This window comes from Pantherophis guttatus, chromosome 4 (genome assembly GCF_059756535.1).
Source record: "Pantherophis guttatus breed Tessera chromosome 4, ASM5975653v1, whole genome shotgun sequence".
NCBI lineage: Eukaryota > Metazoa > Chordata > Lepidosauria > Squamata > Colubridae > Pantherophis > Pantherophis guttatus.
The window spans coordinates 52,492,449-52,517,836 of NC_142066.1; the positions used below are offsets into that span (position 1 = coordinate 52,492,449).

At 39.9% G+C, this 25,388-nt stretch overlaps 1 protein-coding gene across 6 annotated transcripts in view; it reads left to right on the forward strand.

Annotated features, from left to right (window-relative positions):
• The window catches only part of LRRC3C (leucine rich repeat containing 3C), a 61,997-nt gene extending 40,442 nt beyond the window's left edge, over window positions 1-21,555 (forward strand). Inside the window, exons 3-6 of one of the 6 annotated variants that reach the window (XM_087892183.1) lie at window positions 1,332-1,437; window positions 7,678-7,728; window positions 9,449-11,371; window positions 16,971-21,555. In XM_087892183.1, coding sequence (XP_087748309.1) covers window positions 17,074-17,856 — 783 coding nt within the window. In that variant the 5' untranslated portion in view covers window positions 1,332-1,437; window positions 7,678-7,728; window positions 9,449-11,371; window positions 16,971-17,073 and the 3' untranslated portion in view covers window positions 17,857-21,555. Of the gene's footprint in view, window positions 1-1,331; window positions 1,438-7,171; window positions 7,729-7,980; window positions 8,343-9,448; window positions 11,372-16,970 lie in introns of those variants that run through there. The other 5 variants (XM_087892182.1, XM_087892184.1, XM_034415812.2 and 2 more) reach the window with 5 other exon arrangements.
• Window positions 21,556-25,388: the final 3,833 nt, after the last annotated feature.

Here is a 25,388-nt window from a genome sequence, read left to right on the forward strand (position 1 = left end):
TACTCCATACACAGAAGCTAACCAGACAGGAAACTAAAGGAATCTTCCTTCAAAACTGGTCAGGTGGGACAACTCCTTGGCCACACTTGAAAGAAATAAGCAGGCCATAAGGAATACACCTAATTCCATTTTTTCCAAGCTTCATTGTCACTCTCTAGTCTTCTGTATGAAGCAGCTGCCTGGCTCTGCTAATGATATAGCCAAAGCCAAGAAATACTGGAGTTGTCTTGGCTCTTTTCTTTTTCTCTCTTGGGTGCCTTGTTGCGACATCATTTGCTTGGGATGATGGCCTCTTTTTCCCAAATAGCTTGCCCTATAGCCCTGGTTGACATAGGAACGTTATATAACAGTGCTGCACCTCAGTTATGTTTAAGGGCATTTCATACGAAAGTATCTTGCTTTTTTTTAAAAAAACTCTTAACACAGGACAAAAACTGATACAGCAAATAATATTTGAGAAGTGACTTTTCTGGCTTATAAACCTATTTCCCATGATCGATATATTTCTGATTCTAAGGTTGCTGCCAAGACATAATCCTCTCCATCACAAGAGGCTGGAAGATGAGTTTGAGATGGTTCTCAGAGGTACCGCTCACTGAGCTTCAAGTTAGTTTCAAGGAAACAGAAGATGTGATCTGAATTACAGATGCCCACAGGGGGCAAGAGATGAAACATGCATTGTGGTATTGCAACATAAACTGTTACTTATGTACTTGCACCAGATATTTTAGGCAAAAGTACAAAAAGCTGGGGTTTGTCATTGTTAATTGATGTTATAGTGCAGTGTTGGTGAACCTTTTCGGCACTGAGTGCCAAAACGGGAACGAGTGTGCGAAACCGGAAGAGCAACTGCCCGGTGTGCATGCATGTGCCAGGAGGATGATCTTCCGGTTTCTGGTGCGCGCATGCACTGGCCATCTGGTCTTTGCACACACTTGTGCGCCAGAAACTAGAAGACCAGGTGACTGGTGCACATGCACGCACCGGAAACTGGAAGATCATCTTCCCAGCATGCGCATGCGCACCGGGCGGCTGCTCTTCTAGTTTCCAGTGTTCCTGTTCGTGTGAAGACCAGCTGGCTAGCACGCCGGAACCAGAAAGAGCAACGTGTGACGGCTAGCATGCCCAGAGAGATGGCTCTGCGTGCCACTTCCAGCACACATGCCATAGGTTCGCCATCATGGTTAGAGTGTGATGTTGTCTATCTTCTTTTGGATCTGCCTTATGTCCTTTGAGCTTCTTTTTTTGTATATGCCTTATACCATGGGTGTCAAACTCACTGCATCATGTTGATGTCACATGACATATCATGATGTTTTTTGCCTTTGCAGAGCTGGGGTGGGCGTAGCCTGCATGTGATGCAGCCGGCTCATGGGCCACCATGGGTGTCATAGACACCCCTACAAATGGTCTGGAATCCAACAATGTCTTCTCCAGGTGAGCAAACTACGTTATTTGCTGTTTTGGTATGTAATTTAACAATTCTTTCTCTTATGGTCTTATTTCTGATTTCATCTCTTCTGCTCACTCCAGCACCATCTCGTAAACATCTTATTTTTGTGTGACTAACTTTTGTTTAAGTTTTGTTGTAAGTTTTTGGCACTGGTAGCATAGGGTGGGGATGAATATGCTTTGTATGAGATGATTCTTTGTGCTGATTGGTACTCCCCTTATGTTGTAGGAGTGAAGCAATCTGTACCAATACTTGGATTGTCTTACTAGTAAATTAATCTCATTTTACTTACTAGTAAATTAATCTCATTTTACAAAGAGCTGTCATCACAGTTGATAATAGATTCCTGTATCTGGGAGGCCACTACCTATCCCAATACATTCTCCTTAAGACATTCTCCATTCTCACTAAGAACAGGCTTTCTAGAAATATTGGTTATACTGAAGATGATAGGAATAATAGAAACAAAGATCTAAATGATGTTAGGTTAGGGAAGGACAATGTAGGCAGCGCTGAACTAAATGGATAAACTATCTGACTCCATAGACTCCATCTTTTTATTTTCTATTTTCCTATTACATTTCTTAACAATAACACTAATTCTACTTTCTTCATAAATAACAATAACAGTAATTCTATTTTCTACCATGTTACTCTGAGGAAAGTCTCACTGAATGTGTTGAGATTTCCATAAAGCTTATTGGGATCCAACCCACTGTTGTCCTGGACCTCTGCACAGCTTTCAGTAGCAAGAAGAATATAAAGAATTGGCTTGATTTCAAAACTCTTATCTCTTTCCCAGGATTAATCTAGGGTTGCTTTTGGTACCACATATGAATTTCAAGCAGAAGGGATAAAGATAAATTTTGATATCTTTAGCCAGTATTACCATCCAGTGATTTTATTCTTTGTTGTTGTTGTTAGTTGCGAAGTCATGTCCGACCCATCGCGACAATATTCGCGACAATGGAGGACAACGTTCCTCCAGGCCTTCCTGTCCTCTACCATCCTCTGAATTCCATTTAAGCTCATGCTTACTGCTTCAGTGACTCCATCCAGCCACCTCGTTCTCTGTTGTTGTCCTCTTCTTCTTTTGCCCTCAATCTTTCCCAGCATTAGGCTCTTCTCCAGTGAGTCCTTCCTTCTCATTAGGTGGCCAAAGTATTTGAGTTTCATCTTCAGGATCTGGCCTTCTAAAGAGCAGTCAGGGTGGATCTCCTCTAGGACTGACCGGTTTGTTTGCCTTGCAGTCCAAGGGGCTCGCAGGAGTCTTCTCGAGCACCATAGTTCAAAGGCCTCAATTCTTTGGCACTCAGCCTTTCTTATGGTCTAACTTTCACAGCCATACATTGCAACTAGGAACACCATAGCCTTGACTACACACACTTTTGTTGGCAGGGTGATGTCTCTGTTTTTTAGTATGCTATCCAAATTTGCCATAGCTTTTCTCCCCAGGAGCAAGCATCTTTTAATTTCTTGGCTGCAGTCCCCATCTGCGGTGATCTTGGAGGTTTTATTCTAGTCTCGTAGAAATCCCAAAGTTCATTCCCAAAGTTTTCATCCAGAGCAATATATAATGAGTGATTAAAAGTCATCTTGAGTCCAGGTCTCCATCAATAAGCTTAGGAAGTGTATAAAGAGCAGTGTCCTTCTAAAAGCTAAAATGAAAGGTATCTCCACTTTGGATGGGGAAAAAAATACTTTGAGCAAGATTTTATAAATTTTTTCAGAGGAACCACATTTCAGTGACTGACTATTTAAATTTAAGCATAGCTAATTAGGTAATTGAATAATCATAATGAGCTGCATTAATAAAAGTCATCATTTATAAATGGCCATAGCTGGATTTGAGAAGTCCTTTGGTGCTCTGAGTTTCTTGTTTTCTTGCAGATGTTTCATTACCTCAAATTAAATGACATCATCAGTACTGGGGTTTATTTTATTTATTTATTTGTCAAGCATATATAAGATAACAGATAAAAGTATAAACATGAATTATGAATACATGACATGGATACGAATAAAAAGGGACATTAAGACAGGGACGGTAGGCACGCAGGTGCAGTTATGCACCCCCCTTACAGACCTCTTAGGAATGGGGGGAGGTCAACAGTAGACAGTCTAAGGTTAAAGTTTTGGGGGTATGGGAAAGAAACCACAGAGTCGGGTAGTGCATTCCAGACATTGACCACTCTGTTGCTGAAGTCATATTTTCTGCAATTAAGTTTGGAGCGGTTTACCTTAAGTTTGTATCTATTGTGTGCTTGTGTATTGTTGTGGTTGAAGCTGAAGTAGTCATTGACTGGTAGGACATTGTAGCAGATAATTTTATGTACTATGCTTAAGTCAGATTGAAGGTGACGTAGTTCTAAATTGTCTAAGCCCAAAATTTCAAGTCTGGTGGCATAAAGTATTCTATTGCGAGGAGGGGGAGTGGAGGACTCTTCTCATGAAATAGCTCTGAACTCTCTCAATTATGTTAATGTCCGATATGCAGTGCGGGTTCCAGACAGATGAGCTGTATTCGAGAATTGGTCTAGCAAATGTTTTGTATGCTCTAGTAGTAATACAATATTACCAGAGAAGAAGCTATGCAAGATTAGGTTAAGAACTCTTAATGCCTTTAGAGTTAGAGTTAGGGTAACACTAGAATGGATGATGTTACCTAGTTTGGGATAATGAAAAGTCTGCAAGAAAACTCAGAGCACCAAGGACTTCTCATATCAACCCTAAGTTACAAATATTCTCCTTTAATAGCTGGATTTATATATCATGCTAACTCAAAACTAAGCCAATCACCCTGTGGCTTTGCAGAATTTGAATCTAGAGAGTTTCTTGCAGGGGTGAAATGCTCCCAGTTCGGACCAGATTGCCAGATCCGGTAGTGATGGCATAGAGAACCAGTAGCAAAAATACCTGCCCCCCACATGCCGAGCTGAGCCACGCGATCATCAGAGGCTTTTTTACTTTTAAAAGCATTTTTTCGACAATCTCTTCGGCCAAAGAGATTGTAGAAAAAATGCTTTTAAAAGAAAAAAAAAGGCCTCTGATGATCAGGCAACTCATCTGGGATCGTCAGAGCCTTATAGAAGCATTTTTTTTACAACCTCTTTGGCTGAAGAGGTTGTAGAAAAAATGCTTTTAAAAGGTAAAAAAAAGCCTCTGACGATCCCAGCTAAGCAGCGCAATCGTCAGAGGCTTTTTTTTTTACTTTTAAAAACAATGCTTTTAAAAGTAAAAAAAAAGATTGCGCGCCACAGCTGATCACCCCCCACTCATGCGCTGTTCTACTTACCACATGCCTTCTTTTGGCGTGCACTGCGCGCGTGCATCTCACATTTGGTGCATGGTGTGCACTGCGCGTGTACATCTCACATTTGGTGCATGGTGTGCATTGCGCGTGTGCAGCCAGCGAACCGGTAGTAAACCGGTTCAGATTCCACCACTAGTTTCTTGCCTATTGCTTTCATGCCTGCCCCTCAGAAAAGTCGTCTGGATTTATGTGAATTGCAAATTAAGGACGTTTCTGGTGGCAGGAGAGCGAGGATAAAGAAGGGAGTGCCTGGCCCCATTTCTTAATGCAGTCTTCTACCTCTGATCCTTTTGAACTTAATGCAATTCATATTTATGTCTTATGTGTCCACTGATTCTGTATTGTGAAATTCAGTGCAACTATCAGGCAAAATGGTGACGACTATACAAATGTGATCATTCATTACATTTTCTGCATAAAAAATGTTCTATTGTAAGCCACCCAGAGTCCCTTGGGAGTTGGGCGGCATAGAAATATGATTAATTAAATTAAATTAAATAAGGAGTTGGAAGGTGCAGAGTTTTGTATTGAAATGGATTTTATCAGTTGCTATGAAGTCTCCGTCCATCCCAGCAGTTATAACCATTTTAGGCTGTGAGAAGAGGGAGACAGCACAAAATCTATTGCTTGGTGATATCTAGGTATATGCATTAAGATCAGAACCACCATTTTGAGACTGACCTTGACTTATAGATGGCTCATAGGCTAGGCCTAGTGCAGGGGTCAGCAACCTGCGGCTCTGGAGCCGCATGTGGCTCTTTCTTTCTTTTTTAAAAAAATTTTTTAATTGAAATTTATTATAATACAATATAGTACAATCAGTCAGATAGTTGAGGCCAACCATGGATAAATCCAAGAAAAGTTTGAGAAGAAAACAGAACATTTAATTCAACTACATATGCTAGTTCTGTGGCTGTTCAGAAAATAGTCGGGCACGGGAAAGGTTTTGTGGCTCCCGGTGTTTTCTTTTCTGTGGGAAATGGGTCCAAATGGCTCTTTGAGTGTTTAAGGTTGCCGACCCCTGGCCTAGTGTCTCAGGTTTCTTATTTCCTTCATATTTCCTGGGTTTTGTTTCATTTTTCATTTTGTCTGCTGATGATCTTTAGAGAACTGGAAAGCTTGCGTATTATTCTGTGTCCTTTTGGGTGGTCCTTAAAAAGACATAAACTTGGTCTTGATTTTAATGCCTTTTGCTGGGAAATAACCTCACTTCAGGGGGTGGCAAATAGAGATCCTCACCACCTCAGGTGGTGGCTTACAACATACAAAAACTCTATGTGATTTTCTTGTGCTTCATACTGTTTCTTGGTATATGTGTAGTTATTTTTAAGAAGACCAAACTTTAAGAAGGCCATCCATTTTAGCCCATCTGCTTGCTTTTGTAACTGATACCGATTCCATATTTTCTCACGTTTTCAAATATACCTTTGAGGACCAGAAACTTATAACCAGGAACACCAATACAGCAGGATACTTAAGAAGCTGGGTTCTGCATGCCCTGCCATCTTTAATAACTATCAGTTATATGTACATACACTCTTCAACAGAAGAATAGACTATTCGGACTCAAATTCTCCTCCTCTGTATAAATGTTGGACCAATTGCAAGCAGGGTTCAATTAGGCAAACAACAACAAACATGGAAGCTCCTCCTTAGTCAACAAGAGCTGGTTTAGAATAGCTCTGCTTTCTCTCTGCCTCCCATCAATTGACTCATCTCTCTCTCTCTCTCCCCCTCTCCCCCCTCTCCCCCCTCCCTCCCTCTCTCATGCCTTTCAAGAAAGAGAGAAAGTTTTCACATAACCCTCTTTCTCCATTTCATTACCCATTCCTTGTCTCTACATATCTTGCCACACACTGAATGTATTTCGCCTCTCTGTAAAATGCATGTCAGGGATACAGTAATCTTCTTCTCCAGCCTGGGATTTCCAGGTTCACATTCAGCCTGAACATTGGGCAATGATGTTCATCAGCTTTAGAGCTTGCTGACTTGATGCTTTTATTTGGGGGGGTTGATTACATGTCATTCGTTCTAAAATGCCTAAAGGTTCATTTGTCCCGCGGAATGTTAGCGCTTTAGCCACCCAAGAAAATTCTGGGTTCGGGTACGGAACACGCGCGCGAATTGAGGATTATGCCTTTCGGATGCCTTGGGTTACCCATTCTGTTCTTACCATCCCTTCCTTCTTCAGCTGGCACGCTTTCTCCCAGCTAAGGGCAAAATTCCAGTTGCAGGCGGCGATGTGTGCGCTTGTGTTTCTATGTGTATAGGGGCGGGCTCTCTCTCTCTCTCTCTCTCTCTCTCTCTGGTTCTGGTGCCAGGCGGGGTTTTCAATCCCCAAAGGAGAGGGTTGTTCTCGGAGAAACGGGGAAACCCACCCTCGCTCAAACGCCCAGTGGCGGGAGGACGGGCGCGCGCGCGCGCGCGCGTACACACACACACACACACACACATACGCAAACACACACACATACACAAGCTGGTTCTTCCACTGAGCAGCACACATCTACCTTCCACCCCTCGGGAACCGCGACTTTCTCACTCCCTCCGCCGCGATGTCTCCTGAGCTGCCCAAATTCTGACCGAGGGGACCCGGTAGCGTCCGCCTCCCGCAGGCATTCGCACAACGAGTCCAACCTTGACACGCGTGGCGGTGATCACTTGGCAAATTTCCCGCGTCTTGCCCGGGCGTGATGGGGCTCCTTGCGGAAGGCTGGGGTCACCGATTTCGCGTTCCGGGAGGCTCCAAAGCCTGCGGATTCAAGGGATAACAAAAAAGAGAAAGGCGGGAGGGGTGGGGGGAGGAAAGGGAGAAAAGCCGCAATGCCTGTTGCTTGGACGGGGAGCGTGGCGGATTCTGAAGACGCCCCTTCCACCCATTCGCCTTGTTTCTTCGCCCCTTGGGCTGCAGGTCTCCGGAGGACCGAGAAAACCGGTGGCTGGAGGCAAAAGGCGACAGCAGGTGAGTCCCACCTTCCATCCGCCCCGCGCGTGTGGAACAGACGAATGAGCCGAGCAAACGGGGCTCTCCGGGGGCTTGCGCTCCCGAAAGCCCGAGACAGTTTCAGAAAGGCGGCGGAGGCGCTAGGCTGCAGTATGAACGAGCTGGTGCAACTTTCCCGCATCGGTGAAAGTTGCATCTGAGGACAAACTCTTTTCCCCCCCCCTCCATTCCCCCAGCCCCCACCTAGACAGACGAGCACCTGAACTGGTATTTACTCAGAAGCAAGCCAGCCCCTTGGACACTATTCCCTGGGAGCCGCTTACTTCCGAGGAAATGCGTGGAAAATCGCAGTGACCGGGGCTGCACATCTTTGATCGCTGGGAATCCTGCAGAGGAGTAATCGCGGGGCAATGGAGTTACGCCGCAATCCGAGACAGCTCTGGCTACTCAGACGGAACCTCCCCCGTGGGCCTTGTGGCTGGTGCAGCCAGCTCAGGATCGCAGCCTCGGCGATCTTTAGAAAGGAGTGGGAAGCTCCGAGGGGGAGGACTTTCGAAGGGCCACGGTGCCTGAATTTTCCGGAGGGGGCGGGAAAGGGGTGTGTGATTTTTCGACCGTCCTTCAGGACCCAGGTAAGGCAACCAGCTGCGGAACGGAATCCTGAGCCCGATCCAAACAGGCTTCATGTTTCCGCCTTTCGTTCTCCTGCTCCCTATGCTTTCCTTATCTGAACTTCTAGGAACGACGTAGCGTATTGTGCTATTGTCAACTAAAGCTGGGGAATCTCCTACACTGAGCTAGCGGCGAGTGTGTGCCTGTGTGTCTCGCGGGGTCTCTATTGGGGAGAAAGCTGCTCGGGTGCCCTCTTGTGGCTACCTTCCATATAAAAATCTTTTATTTTTATAAATAAAAGATTATGGCTTTTTAACCTTAATTTGAAGAAGGGCGGGCAGGGGAAGGAAATCAAGATTTTGATTTTGATCGTGAGAAAGCTGATTTTCACCTTCATTCGCACTTGGTCTGATGGAAATCATTGTCGCAACATGATTTAAGTTAGTGATTTTTCACAGTGGGTTAAGAGTTTTCAATCACCCTCTGTTTTTTTTGTTTAACATAGCTTTTCCACATTCTGGCAAGTTTTGCTTATATTTAAAAAGAAGAAAATGATACTACTTTGTGAGCTATTTCATAGGAGCATGCTAGAGAGTGGTCAGTTGTAGCCATTCCTCCTAGCTCTTCATCAAAGTATCAGGAGCATGTGAACATATAGACACACAGACACATACACAGACACACCAATCCTGTAAAATAAATAGACTAAATGGAATAGCAAGAATAAAGTACTGAAATGCTACACCATTGTTAAAAACCGAAACATAACAACATAACATTCTTCCCTTCAAATTTGATTCTCAGCATAGCCTTCTCTAATGATTTTTCCCTTCCTAGATGTGTGGAGCCATCACATCTCCCATCATCCACATTCTGCAAACCATAATGCTGGAGGTAGAGGTGATAGTCCCACGCATGATGCAAGGTTGAAGAGAAATGATGCATTTGTAAATCACATGGCGCAAACCTGATTCAAATTTTCCCCAATGTATGTGTGCCAGACTTTCTCCCTACATATGCACATACATTACAGCATTAGCATGCTCTCCCAGAAGATGGGTCATTCTAATACTCGTACATCTATCCTGTTTAAGAGCAATATTATACTAGATTTTTTTTTTTTTAGAAAAAGACGACCTTATTTTATTGCAGAGGACTTCCTTTCTGCAGATTAGGTCCACCAAGAAAAATGACATCACAACAGCAGCAGCATCAAAAAAAAAAAAGAAAGAAAGAAAGAAAGAAAGAAAGAAAGAAAGAAAGAAAGAAAGAAAGAAAGAAAAAGAAAAGGGGGTGTGTAAGAGATGATTTTGTTCTACTATACCAAAATCTGCAATTCAATATCTTCTGAAGTTAGGCTTTAAAAAACCCCAAATCAAGCAAAAGAAATTGGCAGAGGTGTGCATGCTGCAGTCTTTAGAAGTCTGGAAATGTCATAGGACAAACACTCCAGGAGATATGGATGCTCTCCATATTGGCTCTTCTGGAGCTGTGAACAATGGCTACTTCTTGTAAAAAGAGCATCCTTGTACTGGGTCAGCTTCTTGACAACACTCACAGAAATAAGGTTTTACATATTATATACATTAAGCAAAGCTCATGTTGCTGCTCAGGGGCTTATTAAACAGCTGGTCAGAGAGTAAGAACTTAGGGAAATTCTAAATGTTCAATGCAGTCTATCTAAAACATTTTAATTGCCTCTCTCTTGTTCAAAAAGTTCCCAAGGCAACAGTCATAAAGATACCAGGGCTGGCACCGGATAGTACAAATGAAGTAATTAGGTTTCAATGCTTCGCATCAACCTGCTCCTCCTTGGCATCCTTTAGATCTGTTGGGACTACAGCTCCCACAATCCCAACTAACACAGCCATGTTGGCTAGGGAATTTTAGGATCGTAGTCATATAACATTTCGAAGGCAGTTGATTGGGAAACAGTGGGATTTATTTCTGAATGCAGTTGGCTTTTGCTGTCATCACTTTGTTAAATCATCAATTCAGATGTATCTTAGATGGAATCCTAGAAAAAGCTTCAAAGAGACAAGGTTTGACAGTGAAAGGACATTAATGTAGGAGACAAAGCTTTCTTGCGAAAGAATTACACATAAATTCCAGCTTTAAAGGACCTTGCCTGTCAGACCTACTATAGTTTTGAAAAAAAAAAACTGGCCTCATATTATTTGAGCAGATTCACATGAGAAAAAAATGGTCCTGTAAACATCAGGATCCTGCTCATCTCATGTGATTTAGACTCATGAGCAGTTGAAATTATTTGGCTCCAATGATTATTCTACCTCGTGCCCATAATTTTTAGACTTCTGATTTGGTGTCTTCAAAATGTTATGGTGCACTCATCATTCCTAGAGGCCCAGACTGAGAAGGGCCAATCTCTGAGTGTATAATGCGGAGGATATTCCAGAGGGGTAAGTCCTGATATGTCTCAGTATACAGACATTCATCTTCCTCATTCCTTCACCCTATTCCTCTCAGTGGAAGGAAATTTAAGCAGAATTCTGAGAGAAAGGAATGAAGCAATAAAATTTTTCCTTCCATAAACCTAGCTTGCACAGTGAGGTTTCCCATGATGAAAAGTAAAGAATTACTGTATATCTACTACTAGGAAGTGCCTACTGCCTTTAGTAGGTGTAAGGTACTAGCTTCTTCCCCTGTGTCCTCAAGAAGAGAGTGGAGTGAGGCATGGTATCATTGACATTATCACCTATAATAGATGACAGAGGTGTTACTGAGGACACTCCACATGATGGCATCAAGTAGGACATCAGTAGCTATTTAAACAGTCCTGCCCTTCTTTTTACCTACTGCTCTTCCATTTTCATACATAGTGCTCTGTCTTCATAGTTTTGTATTGCTTAAATAGGATGCTTGCTAGATTTGTATATGTTCTGACTCTACTGCTGCTATCTTCAGGGATTCTGGGCTCCCGCCTTCTCAGTGATGACCTTCCTCCTTTGGGACAGCTTACCCCTGCATATCTGGATCACCCCCTCCTACCTGTAAAAACATGACTCTTCAGGAAGGCATTTGGAAATGAGTAAGATCATGCTACCCCCAATATGATGGCACATTGGATTATAATTGTACTCATTGCATTTTGCTCTTAATCTTATTCTTTTGATATGGGAAGCCACTAAGGAAATGTAGTGGCATACCATTTGTTACAATAAACATTATAAATAAATCTAGTTAAATGTTTAGAATTAAATTACTAGAGGATGTATACATTTAATAGTGGCTTCAAAGAGATAATATCAGCTGCTGAGAGACAAAATACCAGAGTCACTTATGTTTGTCCTGAATCCCAGAAAAATAAACCTATTTTACTTGAATGTCTCTTCACCTGATTCTACAAAATGTAAATTAAAACCTAAAATCTGGCAGCTACACCGTTACTTATTTGTTGCTCACCTTTGAATAAGTACATATAAGCAATTTGCTGATTTTCTGCCTTCCCAAAGCTTGTGGCACACCAGGCTCTGAAAAGTTTTTAAAAATGAGCCAAATTCAGATCTGACCTGTCTCATTTAAGTAGTATTACCTGATGGCTTGGAAGACATTTTGACTCATCACTGCTGATCAGAAAAAAGGCTACCAAAAACAAGCTGCAAAAATTCAGATGATCCCGAAAGGGCAGCCAAGGGGTTGGTCATCAGGAGTTTAGTAGCTCAAATCTGGTAGGCTTAATTACTAGAAGTTTTTCTCCTGTTCCTATTTATGCAAGCCAAAAGTAAAGGGCCAGGCTAACACACTCCCTTTCTATTATAGCTGAAATGTTGCTTTCAAAAACTGAAGAAAAATTATTTTAATGAAGATTTTTCATTTGGCTAATAGTCTTCCATCAAAATGAGTAGAATTCACAGAAGTGTTTCTTAACCTGAGCAATTTTTAGATGTGTGGATTTCAGCTCCCAGAATTCTCCAGGCAGTGTGCTGACTTGGGAATTCTGGGAGATGAAATCCACACATGTGAAGATTGCTGAAGCTGAGAAACACTGATCCACAGAATACTCTCAGTTTCTCCTTTGACAATGGCAGCCACTTTAGCTCCCTGCTCAAGTCCAGCTCCTGTGCTCTTTTCTTGATACAAGTCTGTGCCTCAACTTACTTCCTTACTCTGTCAGTAGCTTTAGTTCCTGAATTATATCAGAGCTCTGCTGCAAATGGTTGCCCTGACTGGCTAAGGTCTCTTTAGCTACTGTCTTGAAAACAAGGAAGTACAATATAGTTTATGTGTGAAAGCCGTAATTTCCTAGACCTAAAGCCCCTTAATGTATATTAATTTCAAAGGGGCTTGCTCCAAGTCTCCTTGGTAATCAGAGTGGTTAATTGGCCAGTCTATCATAGACAGGGATTTCCTCATCATTCTGGGTGCTTTTAAGCACAACAATCCATCATTTATAAGGACTAAAACTGAATCTCTTTCATCATTTAATGGGATTGCCTTTTTGGCAAAAATTCCATTTTCATGAAAGGGAGGAAAGACCCAAACAACTTTGCTTGGCTCCTTTGATGGAATTCTAGACTCTTAACCTTTTATAGTTCTGCTGTAAGATAATTTTTTTGAAAGTCTATAGGACCTCTCCCTCTCTGGCTTCTGGACTGGGCAAAGATCCACTGAGTACATCTGGGAAAGCCACTAGGCTGTTCCACTGATTGCATAGTATTCATTTAAAAAGTACAGTATGTGCGTTAACATTTTGCTTCCTGACTATGTTGTACACACTTTCTTTCCTTCCTTCCTTTTTTAGAAGAAAAGTTACAAATATTCTCAGCATCCTTAGAGGTAAAAATATATAAGCAGAAGCTAATATTCAGTGAGGCGCATTGAGAGTGAGCTTTAGCCACTGATTCCTGATTACCAAGAAAATATGCAACATTAACCCTTAAATCTAATTTATTTGGTTTGGGTGTAGTGTATTATATGGAAACAAACAAAGGTAGTCCTCAACTTTTAATAGTTTGTTTAGTGACCGTTCGAATTTACAAAGCCTCTGAAAAAAATGACTTATAACTGTTTTTCTTACTTACGACTACTGCAGCACTCCTCATAGTAATGTAACCAAAATTCAGACACTTGGCAACTGACTCATATTTATGACGTTTGCAGTGTCCCAGGGTCATGTGATCCCTTTTTGCGACTTCCTGACAAGCAAAGTCAAAGGGGAAACCAGATTCATTTAACAACTATGTTATTAATTTAACAACTGAAGTGATTCACTTAACAAATGTGGCAGGAGAGTAATATGGGGCAAAATTTAACAAATTAGCAACAAAATTTTGGGCTCAATTGTGATCATAAATCAAGGACTGCCTGTATTTTAGTTGATAAATTATACTTTCATACTTTATATGATATAAAAATATAAACCAAAATATGTGGCATATTCAACTAACTATATAATAAAGCATGGCTTAGCATGGTATTTGCAACAAGGACAGTGGTACTTTGGTACTCAACTGCTTTGAAATGCATCAAATTTGGTACTCAATGCATTTTGATGCAAACATTTTGTTGAGGTACTCATCGTTTGTTTGGTACTCAATGCACAAGCTAGAACTTGCCTATGTTGGCTGCCATGTGACTCACTACATTAATCCTTATGGGAAAATTTTGTTTGGTACTCATTGTTTTTGGTATTCATTGCACCTCCTGGAACCAATTAATGATGATCCTGGAGGTACCACTGTATTAGAGAATTCAATCAGATATACAAGTTTCCCCCTTTTAAATCTTCCCTTTCCAAGGCTAAAATTTATGGCAATTTGGGATGAAGTTGGATCAGTAGATATTACTTTCCATCCTTTTTTTTTTAAATAGGGGAGGAAACAACTTCTGAAATGGATATGGTGATTTTTCTGTTTATTATACTTATACTTATTTACTTATTATACTTATTTTATTTACTTGCTAATTGCAAAAAAAAAAATTCAGAATGATGCTGACGTGACAGATGTTTCAATCTGATTTACAGTTGTGTGTCGGAGATTGTTTTGGACATATTAGTGAATGATTCATATTCAGAACTGGAAGGCAAACACCTGTCTCTGTTGGTTCTGCTGTTCTATCTTATCTCCAGGCAATTTAACATATAGATGAAATCACTTGCAGAGTTTGCAAGCCATTCATATGGTAAAGACACACCCAGTTATTTTTCTCTTTCCCACTGAAATCGAATAAAGTTGTTCCAATGTCTGAACTGATACTTGGTGTTTAAAATAGCTCAAAAGACAATAAACACATTAAAGCTTAATCCAGACAAGAGAGATGCTCTTGGATACTTGATAGGCAGTGACATTTCTGTGCAGGACAAAGGTTGAAACTGCTACTTGGGTATATTTCACAAACACTTTATTTGATGCCAATGGAACTGAGTCTACTTCTTAACAAATTTCTTTTTTCTGCTAATGGTTACCTTCCCAACCCCAACCCCAACCTCATCTGATTGTTTTTTTAAACTTTTAGAATTTATTTTGGTATGGATCATCTAAACTTTTCAAGCCTATATGTGCCTCTCTTACAGGTTTTTTTTCCCAAGAAACTACAGCCTCCAAACTACAGTCTTTCTTGTTGAGACATAGTTGAATTGTGTTACTTGGAGGGAGGGAGCTTTATCCCTTATTTCTTTGTTTAAAATATATTGGAATAGGACAAGGAAGATATTGAGAAGCAATGGTCCAATCATTATTTTCTTATATAACGTATCATCTGTGAGCTCCCCAAATAAAGGATGTGTCTTTTCAGCAGATCTGTCAATTTTAAATACAAAGCCTACTCCAGAAATAGTGCTTATAGACATCTTCCTCACCAGGCTCCCATGCAACTAATTTTTTAAAAAATATCATTTTACTTAAATAGAAGTTAAATGGAAATCTGACATGTTGCAAAGCAAAGTGGCAGCTTCCAACCTCATTTTATTTCCAAGAATGGATTTTTTTAGAAAATAAAAGTGATAGGTAACTGCCACCTACTCAGAAAAAAAGGTGGTGCTAAATTGTAGGGATAAACATTCTGTAGATGATGGTGAAAAATATAACCTCCTGTTTCGTGACGGATGTGATTCATCATGGCAACCTGTTTGTGAAGTGTACCCATGACAGATCTTTGAAAAAAAACTGCTCACAAAATGCTCTCAGAATTCCAAGTTAATTTCTCTCCAACCTGTTAAACGTCTTCTGCTTCCTCTCAGAATGATACTTATGAGTATGCCCAGTGGGGTGCTGATAACAATCCCTTGTACCCAGTTGGAGAGTAGAGTGGATAACTGAAGCTTCTCAAGAAAATATGTTCTGGATGTCATAGAGAAAATCTTTGTACTATAGTGAATGTGAAATGCTTTACATCCTGGTCATTACCATAATGGATTTATGTTGCAGTTACATTGTGTTAATCTTTGGCTGTTCTAACAGGCTGCCTACACTATGCTCTCTTCGAGCCAGCTAATTCTTCTGTAAAAAAAGAATTGAGATCTCTATAGCCTGAACAAAGAGTTGATGGCTGTTTCGCGTCATGTTCTCAATTCCTGGTTTAGTCACCTGAACTGATATAGGTTTCATCTGCAAGCAGGACAGGGTTTATCATCTGCTAGGTGGTGGAATTCAATACTCTGGTGTGGAATTTAGTAGTCGGTGATCTTGCCAGAAGCTTGTTTTTTATAATATGGCATTGTTAATAGAATTATAGTCTCATCTCTATCTATCTGTGTATCTGTCATCTACTTATCTGCTCAACTTCCCTCCCTCCCTCTATCATCTCCCATCTTTTGAACAGGAGTTGGCATGCATCGTGTTCTTTCCCTTGTTGTTTCTCACAACAGCAATCCTGTGAGGTAGGTTGGGCTGAGAGAAAGTGTCGGGCCCAAAGTCATCCAGCGAAGCCTTCTTAATACATATATGGGGCTCTCAAGTTAAGTTGGAAAATGTTCATTAGGTATATATATATATATATATATATATAGTAGCTAATATCTGCATCTATAGTTGCTTTGGGTGTGTTTTGCTGCAAAAGTGTAACAGACAGATAAATTGTCTGCAAATTAGTATGAGTACATGGAGTTGCCTCCCATGCACTTGCAGATGTATTTTATTCATCTTACCTACTGAGTGCACATTAAACTAAGTCATCCTATTCAATGAATGGGACAGTGCTCTTTACTATCTTAGTCCTGTCCCACAGGACCTTAGTCCTTCCCCATCAAGGCCCTAAAACTTCCTGTGTCTTTCAAACTAGGAACAGCCTAGTTTGAACTCTCCCTGGTTAGCAGAATTTAGAATGTGAACCCATATTTGAAATTATAGTTAAAACTTCTGCTAATAGAAAATGGCAGCCTGGGTTCACATAACAAGTTCAATCTTGGGTAAACCTTGATTAGATGGCCATATGGAATGGGATGAGTATGCATGATCACAGCTCCCACTACCCAATTAATTATGGAAGGTGACTTAGCCTTTGTGTGAATGTAATGAGACAGACTCCAGTTGATGAGATACACTCTTGCACCTCAGTTTTGCCCAATGTGAATCAATCCTGCGTTAATATAGAAAATATACCCAGACCACATACTTTTGTTTGGATAGTGGAAATTCTAAAGTGTTGGTTCATACCTAGCTTTCCCCCGCCTGTTCTGTCTTCCACAGATAGCACTCCCTAAGTCATATTCTCCAAGACTTCCTAAGAAACAGAGAAAGTACTGGAAGGAACAGATGACAGAGTGGATATACAGTTACCTGGTGCCCCAATATGCCTTTTCTGGATTGGTTCCTCTACCACTCAGTTGCCATGTGGCTGCTCCTCCAGAGTTTTGTTCTGATGGCCTTTTGTTTCCACTCAGCCACCACTTTTCCCAAGGGGTGTTACCCCTCCACTGAAGATGGCTTCAAAACTTTCCGCTGCAGTAAAGCTCAACTTACAGTTATCCCAAAAGATATACCCAATGATACCAACAAGTTATACTTGGATTATAATAAGATTTCTTTCCTGCCCAATGACGCCTTCCAACATTTGCCACTTCTAGTAGAACTAGACTTGTCCCACAATGTCATAAGTCGCATGGAAGTTGGAGTCTTTAGGGGCTTGTCAGAGAATCTGCATTCACTGGACTTGTCTTCTAACAAGCTAGTGTCAATCAATAAAGATGTCTTCAGTGCATTAAAAGCCAAAGCCAACTTATCCAACAATCCTTGGCTCTGTGACTGCACACTCCAACAGCTCGTTGAGAGAGTAGAACTGGTTGCTGGTACCTCTGATGGGATTGTGTGTGATGCCTCTGCACGGAAAGAGCACATTGGCAAGCCTTTTCTGCAGTTGATTGGAGACATAGATTTCTGCAACATCTATAAAAAGACCACAGACATCGCCATGTTGGTCACCATGTTCGGCTGGTTCGCCATGGTGATCTCATATTTAATCTACTATGTCCGGCAGAATCAAGAGGATGCCCGACGACACTTAGAGTATCTCAAGTCCTTGCCCAGCAAGCAGAAGAAGTCAGAAGAGTCATCTACAATTAGCACTGTAGTGTGACCAAAATTAATAATCCTTTCACCCTCACAAATCCCCAGGAAACTATTGTCCATTGGAGTAGATAGGTTTTACATCTACTTCGGGTGGATCATGTCTACTAGATGCTTGAATGCACAATGGCTGAAGAGACTGTTATTAAACAAAGAATGAAAATTTTAAAAGACTTAAGGAGGTAAGGCCTTGCTTATATAAAAGGCCTCTCTTACTTTCATTCCTGAGCAATGAAAAAACACAAATAATCATAAATCATAGCCATGGTTGAATTCACTGGCACAATTCAATGTATGGAATAGTGCCATGTTATGTATCAGTTATTTCTCAGTCCTGCAATGGAGGCACCGTCACACCCAGACTTTGCAAAACCTCCCAGCTCTCAACTTTTACTATTCCAAGGAGGAAGTTCCCATCATATAATGTTCTAGAGATGCCAAGAATTGGGAGTGAGATGATTCTGTTGTTTCCTCTTGTTGTCATAAGGATTTTGCTGCAGCCCTAACTTACTGGAGTCAAGAGCAAATTTCCCCAACCTGATTCCCACTAATTTTATTGGGCTTTTAGGAGTTGCCCTACACAGTGGTAGTATTCTAAGTCTTGGGAAGGCAGAATAATAATAATAATAATAATAATAATAATAGTAATAATTAAGTACTAGAAGACATGCCAGCCTGTTATTCATGTGCAAATAATTCCAAATTCAAATACTGATCCTTTTCTTTGAACGCACAGTTGATAACCACTGTTGAGTTTCCTCTCCAATGCTTCATATCAATTTGTTTTTTTAAAAAATAAATACTTTTCTTATTTGCAGGAATCTATTAGTATATTAAGTATAGAGGGAGGGACAGAAAGAAGGGTCAAAGAATACTTTAAGCCTTTCTTGCCAGTTTTACTGCTTTTGTAAGATTCTTTATGGGGCCTATTTAAAAATGGAAAATCCCAATTGAAGTGATGCAGCAAAAATTCAGAAAAGGGCACAAAAAAAAAACATAACCACCTTGATTCAGAGAACAACAGGAACAGCAGAAGCTGCAGACAAGGTATTTGCTTCTGCAACCAGGTCAGCTATCTTTGAAGTTATGTACATAGCTACTTTGTGTGTAGGGGAAGAGGCAGCATGTGATTTCACCTGCTTCAAAACGTCTTTGCCCAGTACATGGCTTGGTGAAGTCGTGTCCTAAGTAAGCAACCTTGTCTGCAGGTCTGTGTTCTAAGAAAATGAAATCTGCCATGCTGTGACTTCACTTGATCAAGGTGTGATTATTCTTTTCACTCATTTTCTTTCTCGTTACAAAATGGTTGCATCGTGACACTAGTGATAGAGGACTTCAAAAAGCCTAACAGTTGAGAGCTTTGTTCATTCTGATGAAATAACTTAGAAAATAATAATTACACAGAAATCATCAACCAATAGCCAACATTATTTAGCTGGGCACCTATAAGCAACATATGTCACATGACCAAGAAATGTATAGCAGTTGTCATTTTTTTTTTCTTCTCAAGGGGAACACTGCACACTTTCTTTGGCTAAATTTTCTGGACTTAAAAAAAGTGGAAATTCAAACACATGTCAGTAGTTTTTAAAATGGGTCAATTTTTAAATATAATCTGTAGCAATAGCTGGATATCCATTTTGCTGGAATGCTTCACTTCTACTCATGAATATGGACTTATGGATCACTTATATAAATATTTGGATAAGTAGTCAAACATGAACTGGAGGATACATCTACAATATATGTAAGGTATAGAATAGAATAATGAGGGTTATGTTCTTCAATACCTTTTTAAAAAACAAAAACAGTTCTAGAATCAAATATGAGAATAACTTAACTGGATTCCAAAAGAGCATGGCTTCCTTTCCATTTGTCAGAACCAGAAATATGAACCTGTGAAATGGAGGAAAGGAGGGAGGGAGCCATTCACATCTTGCATTTTGTTATTTCTTCCCTCCTAGAAATGGGTCTGCTTGTGTGAATAAGAATCCAACACTTGAGCAATGATAAAAAATGTTTTTATAACAGCTTTCCTCAAGCCAGCATTTTCCGGATGTGTCAGATATAACCCCCAGCAGTCTCAATATGTAGCAGGATTGGGGATATTAAGAAATGCAGTCTTACGTACTTGGTGCCTGTCAGGACTGTGGCTCATACTGGAACTCTTAATACAATTCATCCTCTGTGGTCAGCATTGTTAAAATAGGGCCACTAGCAGTATGGCTGGTCCTTGATGCCTGTCTATTCTTCCTACCTATCTTCATGAATGTAAGCCAGATATTCTCACATCTCAGCTGTGATACCCTCCATATCTCCAGTTATCAGAAATGTGACAGGAATTGACATGGTTGAGATCCCCACATTGTGCTACTCACATAAGTAGGTTCTTTTTAAGGGAAACAAAATTATCCAGATGTAACACTTGGCAATGGCTCCAACTAAGACATAATGTCAGTAGAAAATGTAAACAAATCTGATGTCTCCTGCTACCCAACTTTGCACCACCTTTATATATACCAATGTGCCATTTTCAAGGGTTGCTTTGTCAAGATTTCCCTAAATACTGGAAGAAGCAAATGTGGAGAACTTTAGGGAAGTGTGCTTGGAGACTGTTTTTACTTAATCTGGATATTGAGGTTCTTAATATTGGAGATGGAGCTGTAGGCAATGAAACCATCTGTGTGGCATATCATTCAAAACTGCCATTATGACCTGGAGGTCCACCTGTATTCCTCATGTGCCTACCTGGTTTGTATTTGAGGGAATTCTGCCCTGCCAGGTTATTAGACCATCTTACACTCTGCTCTGGCCCATGAGGGTAAGAGGTAGAGATTGCATCGACCTGCCATACTCTCAAGTGCCCTTTATTGAGAGGTTGCCTCCTCAAGAGCTTTACGGTCTGGTTTTTCAGGGCAGAGCTTTTTGTGGGTGGACAAGGTTTTTTTTGCAAGTTCTACCTACTTTGTAACAAAATTCTTCCCTTGATTTTCAAGAGGTTCCGTCTTCTGTTTCCTTACCAATAAAAGCCAAAACGCCTTCATTGGAAGAAAGAGATTGTGCTGCTGTTGTGTACCATCAAACAGAAGGGGCACTGGTCACCAAATGTTTGTGTGAGGATCCAGATGAGAGCTGACCTGCTACTGTGACCAAGTATTGAGGAAACACAGGATGAGAAGAATGTACACGCTCTCTTTCTCCGTTGATCAGCAGCCTTATGCCTTGAGCTTTTCAAACTTAGTACCTCTTCTCTACATTCCCAGTATGCAGTTGGACTCCTCTAATGGGATGCTGGTAGTTTACAAAGAGCTGCGCACAAAGAAAATCTTGAGAAATCAGAATGCTCACTGAAAAACCTTTACACATGCACAAAAGGGAGAAAACAAAGAAGTTATGTAATAATCAAAATATTTCCTGTTTTCCCTTCCCCAACAATGTTATTTATTTAATTTTCTTTTCCCATGAAAAAAGATAAATAAACAATAATTAAGCAGGATATATTGGATGGTGCCATGATGTTCTTGTGTCTCTGGAAAGAGGTCCTTGTTTTCACACAGCTGAACTGATGGGATGGACCAAGATATGTGGGTTCCTGCAGTGGGCAAAATAGATTGTTAGATGATGGATGGATGGATGGATAGATATAGATTTTGTAGTGCACTTATTTAGATATAACCACATACCAAATAAAAATACTACTAAATATTAATATAAATGTCTCCTGTTTTTGCTACAAAATTAACTCAGTTTTGAATCAGAGAACCTAACATGCTGTTGGAAAGGTATGGATCTTCTGATTGCTTCCAAAAAATTCTGCAAAGAGAAGCACATACTAATTTGATAAATAGGAAAATTGACTACTTTTGCATTGGCATTATGAAACTGATTTAAGTTAATATGAATTGTTCAAATTAGTAGTCCCCCAAAAATCAGTTTAGAAAATTAACTAAAATACATGATGGATGAGGCAGGTGAGAGGAAAGAGATCTTGATCTTTGTTTCCACTAAACAACTGGTAGACAGGAAAAGATTCATTTTTTAAAAATGCTAAGTAATGAAAGAAAAATGGTGTAAAGTTGCACACTTTCCACAACAAAAATGAAAGAACACTCTATAACATAAGATGACAGCAACACCTGAAGCTTAAAATATATAGCCTTCTTGGCACTTCCTATTTCTCCTATGGTTACAAGTTATATGCCTTGTACTGTACTCAATTACTACATATATCATCATACTTTCATATGTATATGAAATACCAGTTGCATTTTGGAAAACTACTGCCTTTGCTAATATCCCACACAGAGACTCAGATTCTACTTGATATTACCCTAATATCATTGGACAAGAAAATTTCTTGCTACAAAAAATAAAGATCTTCAACAGCCTCTTTCTGGAGTTGCTGCCTTAAGATTGGGATAGAACATGCCTGCTAATTCAGCTTCTTTCTGGAGATGTTCAGGACTCATTCATGGAGCTTGTTTCCTTGTGCTCCTCCTTCTGAGAAGTTTAGGAGATGGGTGGTTTCAGTTAACTAGTTGTAACTGAATAATTTTGGCCCTGACCCCTCATAATCACCACAGGAATGAGAATCAGGGTAAAATAATCCCTAAATCATACCTTGTATTTAGCTGGGCCTTAGCAAAAATGCACAACTGATTAGGTCCTCAATTTTAGAAGTAGTCAGGCAAGAGTAACTATTTTATTGAGCCCTTTTTGGATTAAAATACACTATAGCCGAATTTCAACACTTGGTGGGGCAGCAAAGATACTTTTATTCTTCTGACTTACTAAATGCCTCCCCGACTTCCTTTTTATAGTGTTCAAGGCTTAGAAACAAGATATTACTACCCTACTTTCAGTGAAGAATATGTAATACTATCTTATCCTTGAATGAATAAAAGAAGCCTTTGGGGATTTGTGAATTGGAGAACAAGGTCATATCAGAGCCTTTGTGATAAGGTTACCATCTTCTTCCTCATTTCTTGGGCATGAGCCTGCAGAATTCCCAGTGAACACGGTGCAAAATCTGGGAACTGTAATTTCAACGTATTTGGAGAGCAACAGGCCCAGGAAAGCAATATTATGTCTTGGCTATCAGATTAATGTATTGCTATCAATGCAATAAATGGGACAAATGTGTAAAGATCTAGAAAAAAACCTTTATTTTAATTATTACTTTGGCAGGAGCTGGTTGCACAATCCAGTTTTATTTCTTAGGGGTTTGAAAAATAATTATTTTCCAGAACAAACTGACATGGAAAGGAATGGAACTTGTTTTCTATATTTTTGAGATAACAAAGGTGTGTCTTCCAGGATTAGTTTGTCTTTAAAAACCCACTGTAGCTATAGCAGTGGGAGATCTTTGCGCTTCCTTTCTCTAACTCTTCTTGGAATGTTATTCAAGTATCTTCTGGATCATGTGAAGGCAAGTATCCCCTGGACCAAGAGGCTGGAACCAAACTGATATTTTGAAAGCTGAAGGAGACCTGCCTGACTGTTTTATTAATTGATTGTGTGCATTGTTTTCGCCATGATGATCTGTCACTAAGTTCACGTCTTATGAGGGTGTATCCATCTGCCTTCTGCTGGTCATCTTGTTCTCTTTCCCTCCATTTTCCCTAACATTAAAGCCTTTTCCAGACAGCATATTGTGTCTGAAGTAGGATCATTTGATTATTTGTGTCAAGAGTTTATGAGTTGACCCAATAGACAACTCAGGGTTGATTTGTTTGGTTGTTTTCTTGGGTCTCCATGGTATTCTCAAGAGTCATCTCCAACACCAAATTCAAAAACATCAGTATTCTTTCTATCTACTTATTATACTGTGTATATATATATATATATATATATATATATATATATATATATATATATTAAAAAAATCAACTTTAGCCCTTCTTTGAAGAATGAGTGACTAATACAGGAGGGGAAACATCAGTTGGCACTCTATAAGAACTGGGCTTTTGCAATAGGAGAAATTTGTGCACCAAATTGTTACACAATGATCTTTCATTTGAACCGTGCAGACTCACAGCAAATTCAACTCTATTTTAACCCATTGTTTTAAGGGTTATTTAAGGTCAACTGGAACCACAGGTATCTATCTATCTATTGGTCTGCTTTGAAAGATATTAGGTTTAAATCCTTGGGCACTAAAATTTTGGAGAACACGCTTATCACTGGAAATAGCTATTATAATAATTTCCTCATAAATGAAGGATAATTGGGTAACTGAACTGAAGTCAAGAAACAATTACTCCAGCTTTTTTGTCAAGAATATAAATGTTTATTAGGAAAGATACAATTTCTGAACTGCCATGAATGTAAATGCATTTTATATACAGACATTTGATGAATTAATTGCCAGTATTTTTTAAAGGCTACCATTCTTAAGGTAGAAATTACGATCCCTGCTTCTATAAGGAGTAATTATAGAAATAAAATTGGATTCGCTGTACATACATTCTTAGGAAAGAACAATGGTCCCCAAATTACACTGCCTGGAATTCTCTTCTGTCAAACAGGCTCATATTGAGTGTTTTGGCATTAAATAGCCCTCTCCAGCTTTATCCCTTCAAGATACTGGCTGCAGGTAAAAGGATTTTAGCTCAAATATTTGGAGGCAACTAGGATGGGTTGTCTCAAGCTAGATTCCTAGACAACTATTGATCTTGTAATTAATGTGTCTATACTGCTAAAGAATCCTGAAACAGTAAGTACAAAAGAATATAAAACCAAGAAAATGGGGGGGGGAGCAAAATAGCCCTTAAAAATACAGATATTAGGAAGAGCTAATAGCTGATGGAAGACCAACATAAGAGATTGTACATATACTGGGTTGTACATATACTGTACATAAAAGGAATCAGCATTGGAGTCTGCCTTATCACTAAGGATGAAATGATGAACCAAATGTATAACGTGCTACGTGGTTTTCACAATGCACAAAATTAATAATTATGGTTTAGGATTATGTTTAAGCAGACCACTAAATTGTATAGATCTTGTTTTCAGAATATCTTTGCATTATAATACTGGCTGGGATACTGGGATATATTTATATCCTATTTTATAATTATTCTATAATGACTGTTGCAGGATTCTTTAATACATTGATTGTAGTATATTCCAGATACTGGCTGCATTTGTGGCTGATTTAGAAGATCTGTTTCACAATATGCTGACAGCAGATACCTTCAGAAAAAAATGGTTTCCCCCCCCTCCCCAGAAACAGGCAGCAATGCTTTGAAGAGAGGTTCTATTTAATACAATAAAAGTTCAATGAAGGGTGTTTTTTAAAAAATTAGAAAATCATAACAACACTGCATTTGACAAATGGCTCCCCAGTAGAGGACCAATCATAACAATTCCTGCCTCGGATCATGCTGTATCTCAACATTGCCCAACTTTCAGGTATTTGCACTTCACCTCCCAGAATCCCCCAATCACTATGGTCACTTCTGAGAATTCTGAGTGTTAATCTACACATCTGGAGAGCAATCAGACAGAAGAAATCACCTCTTCATGACATTCTCTTGA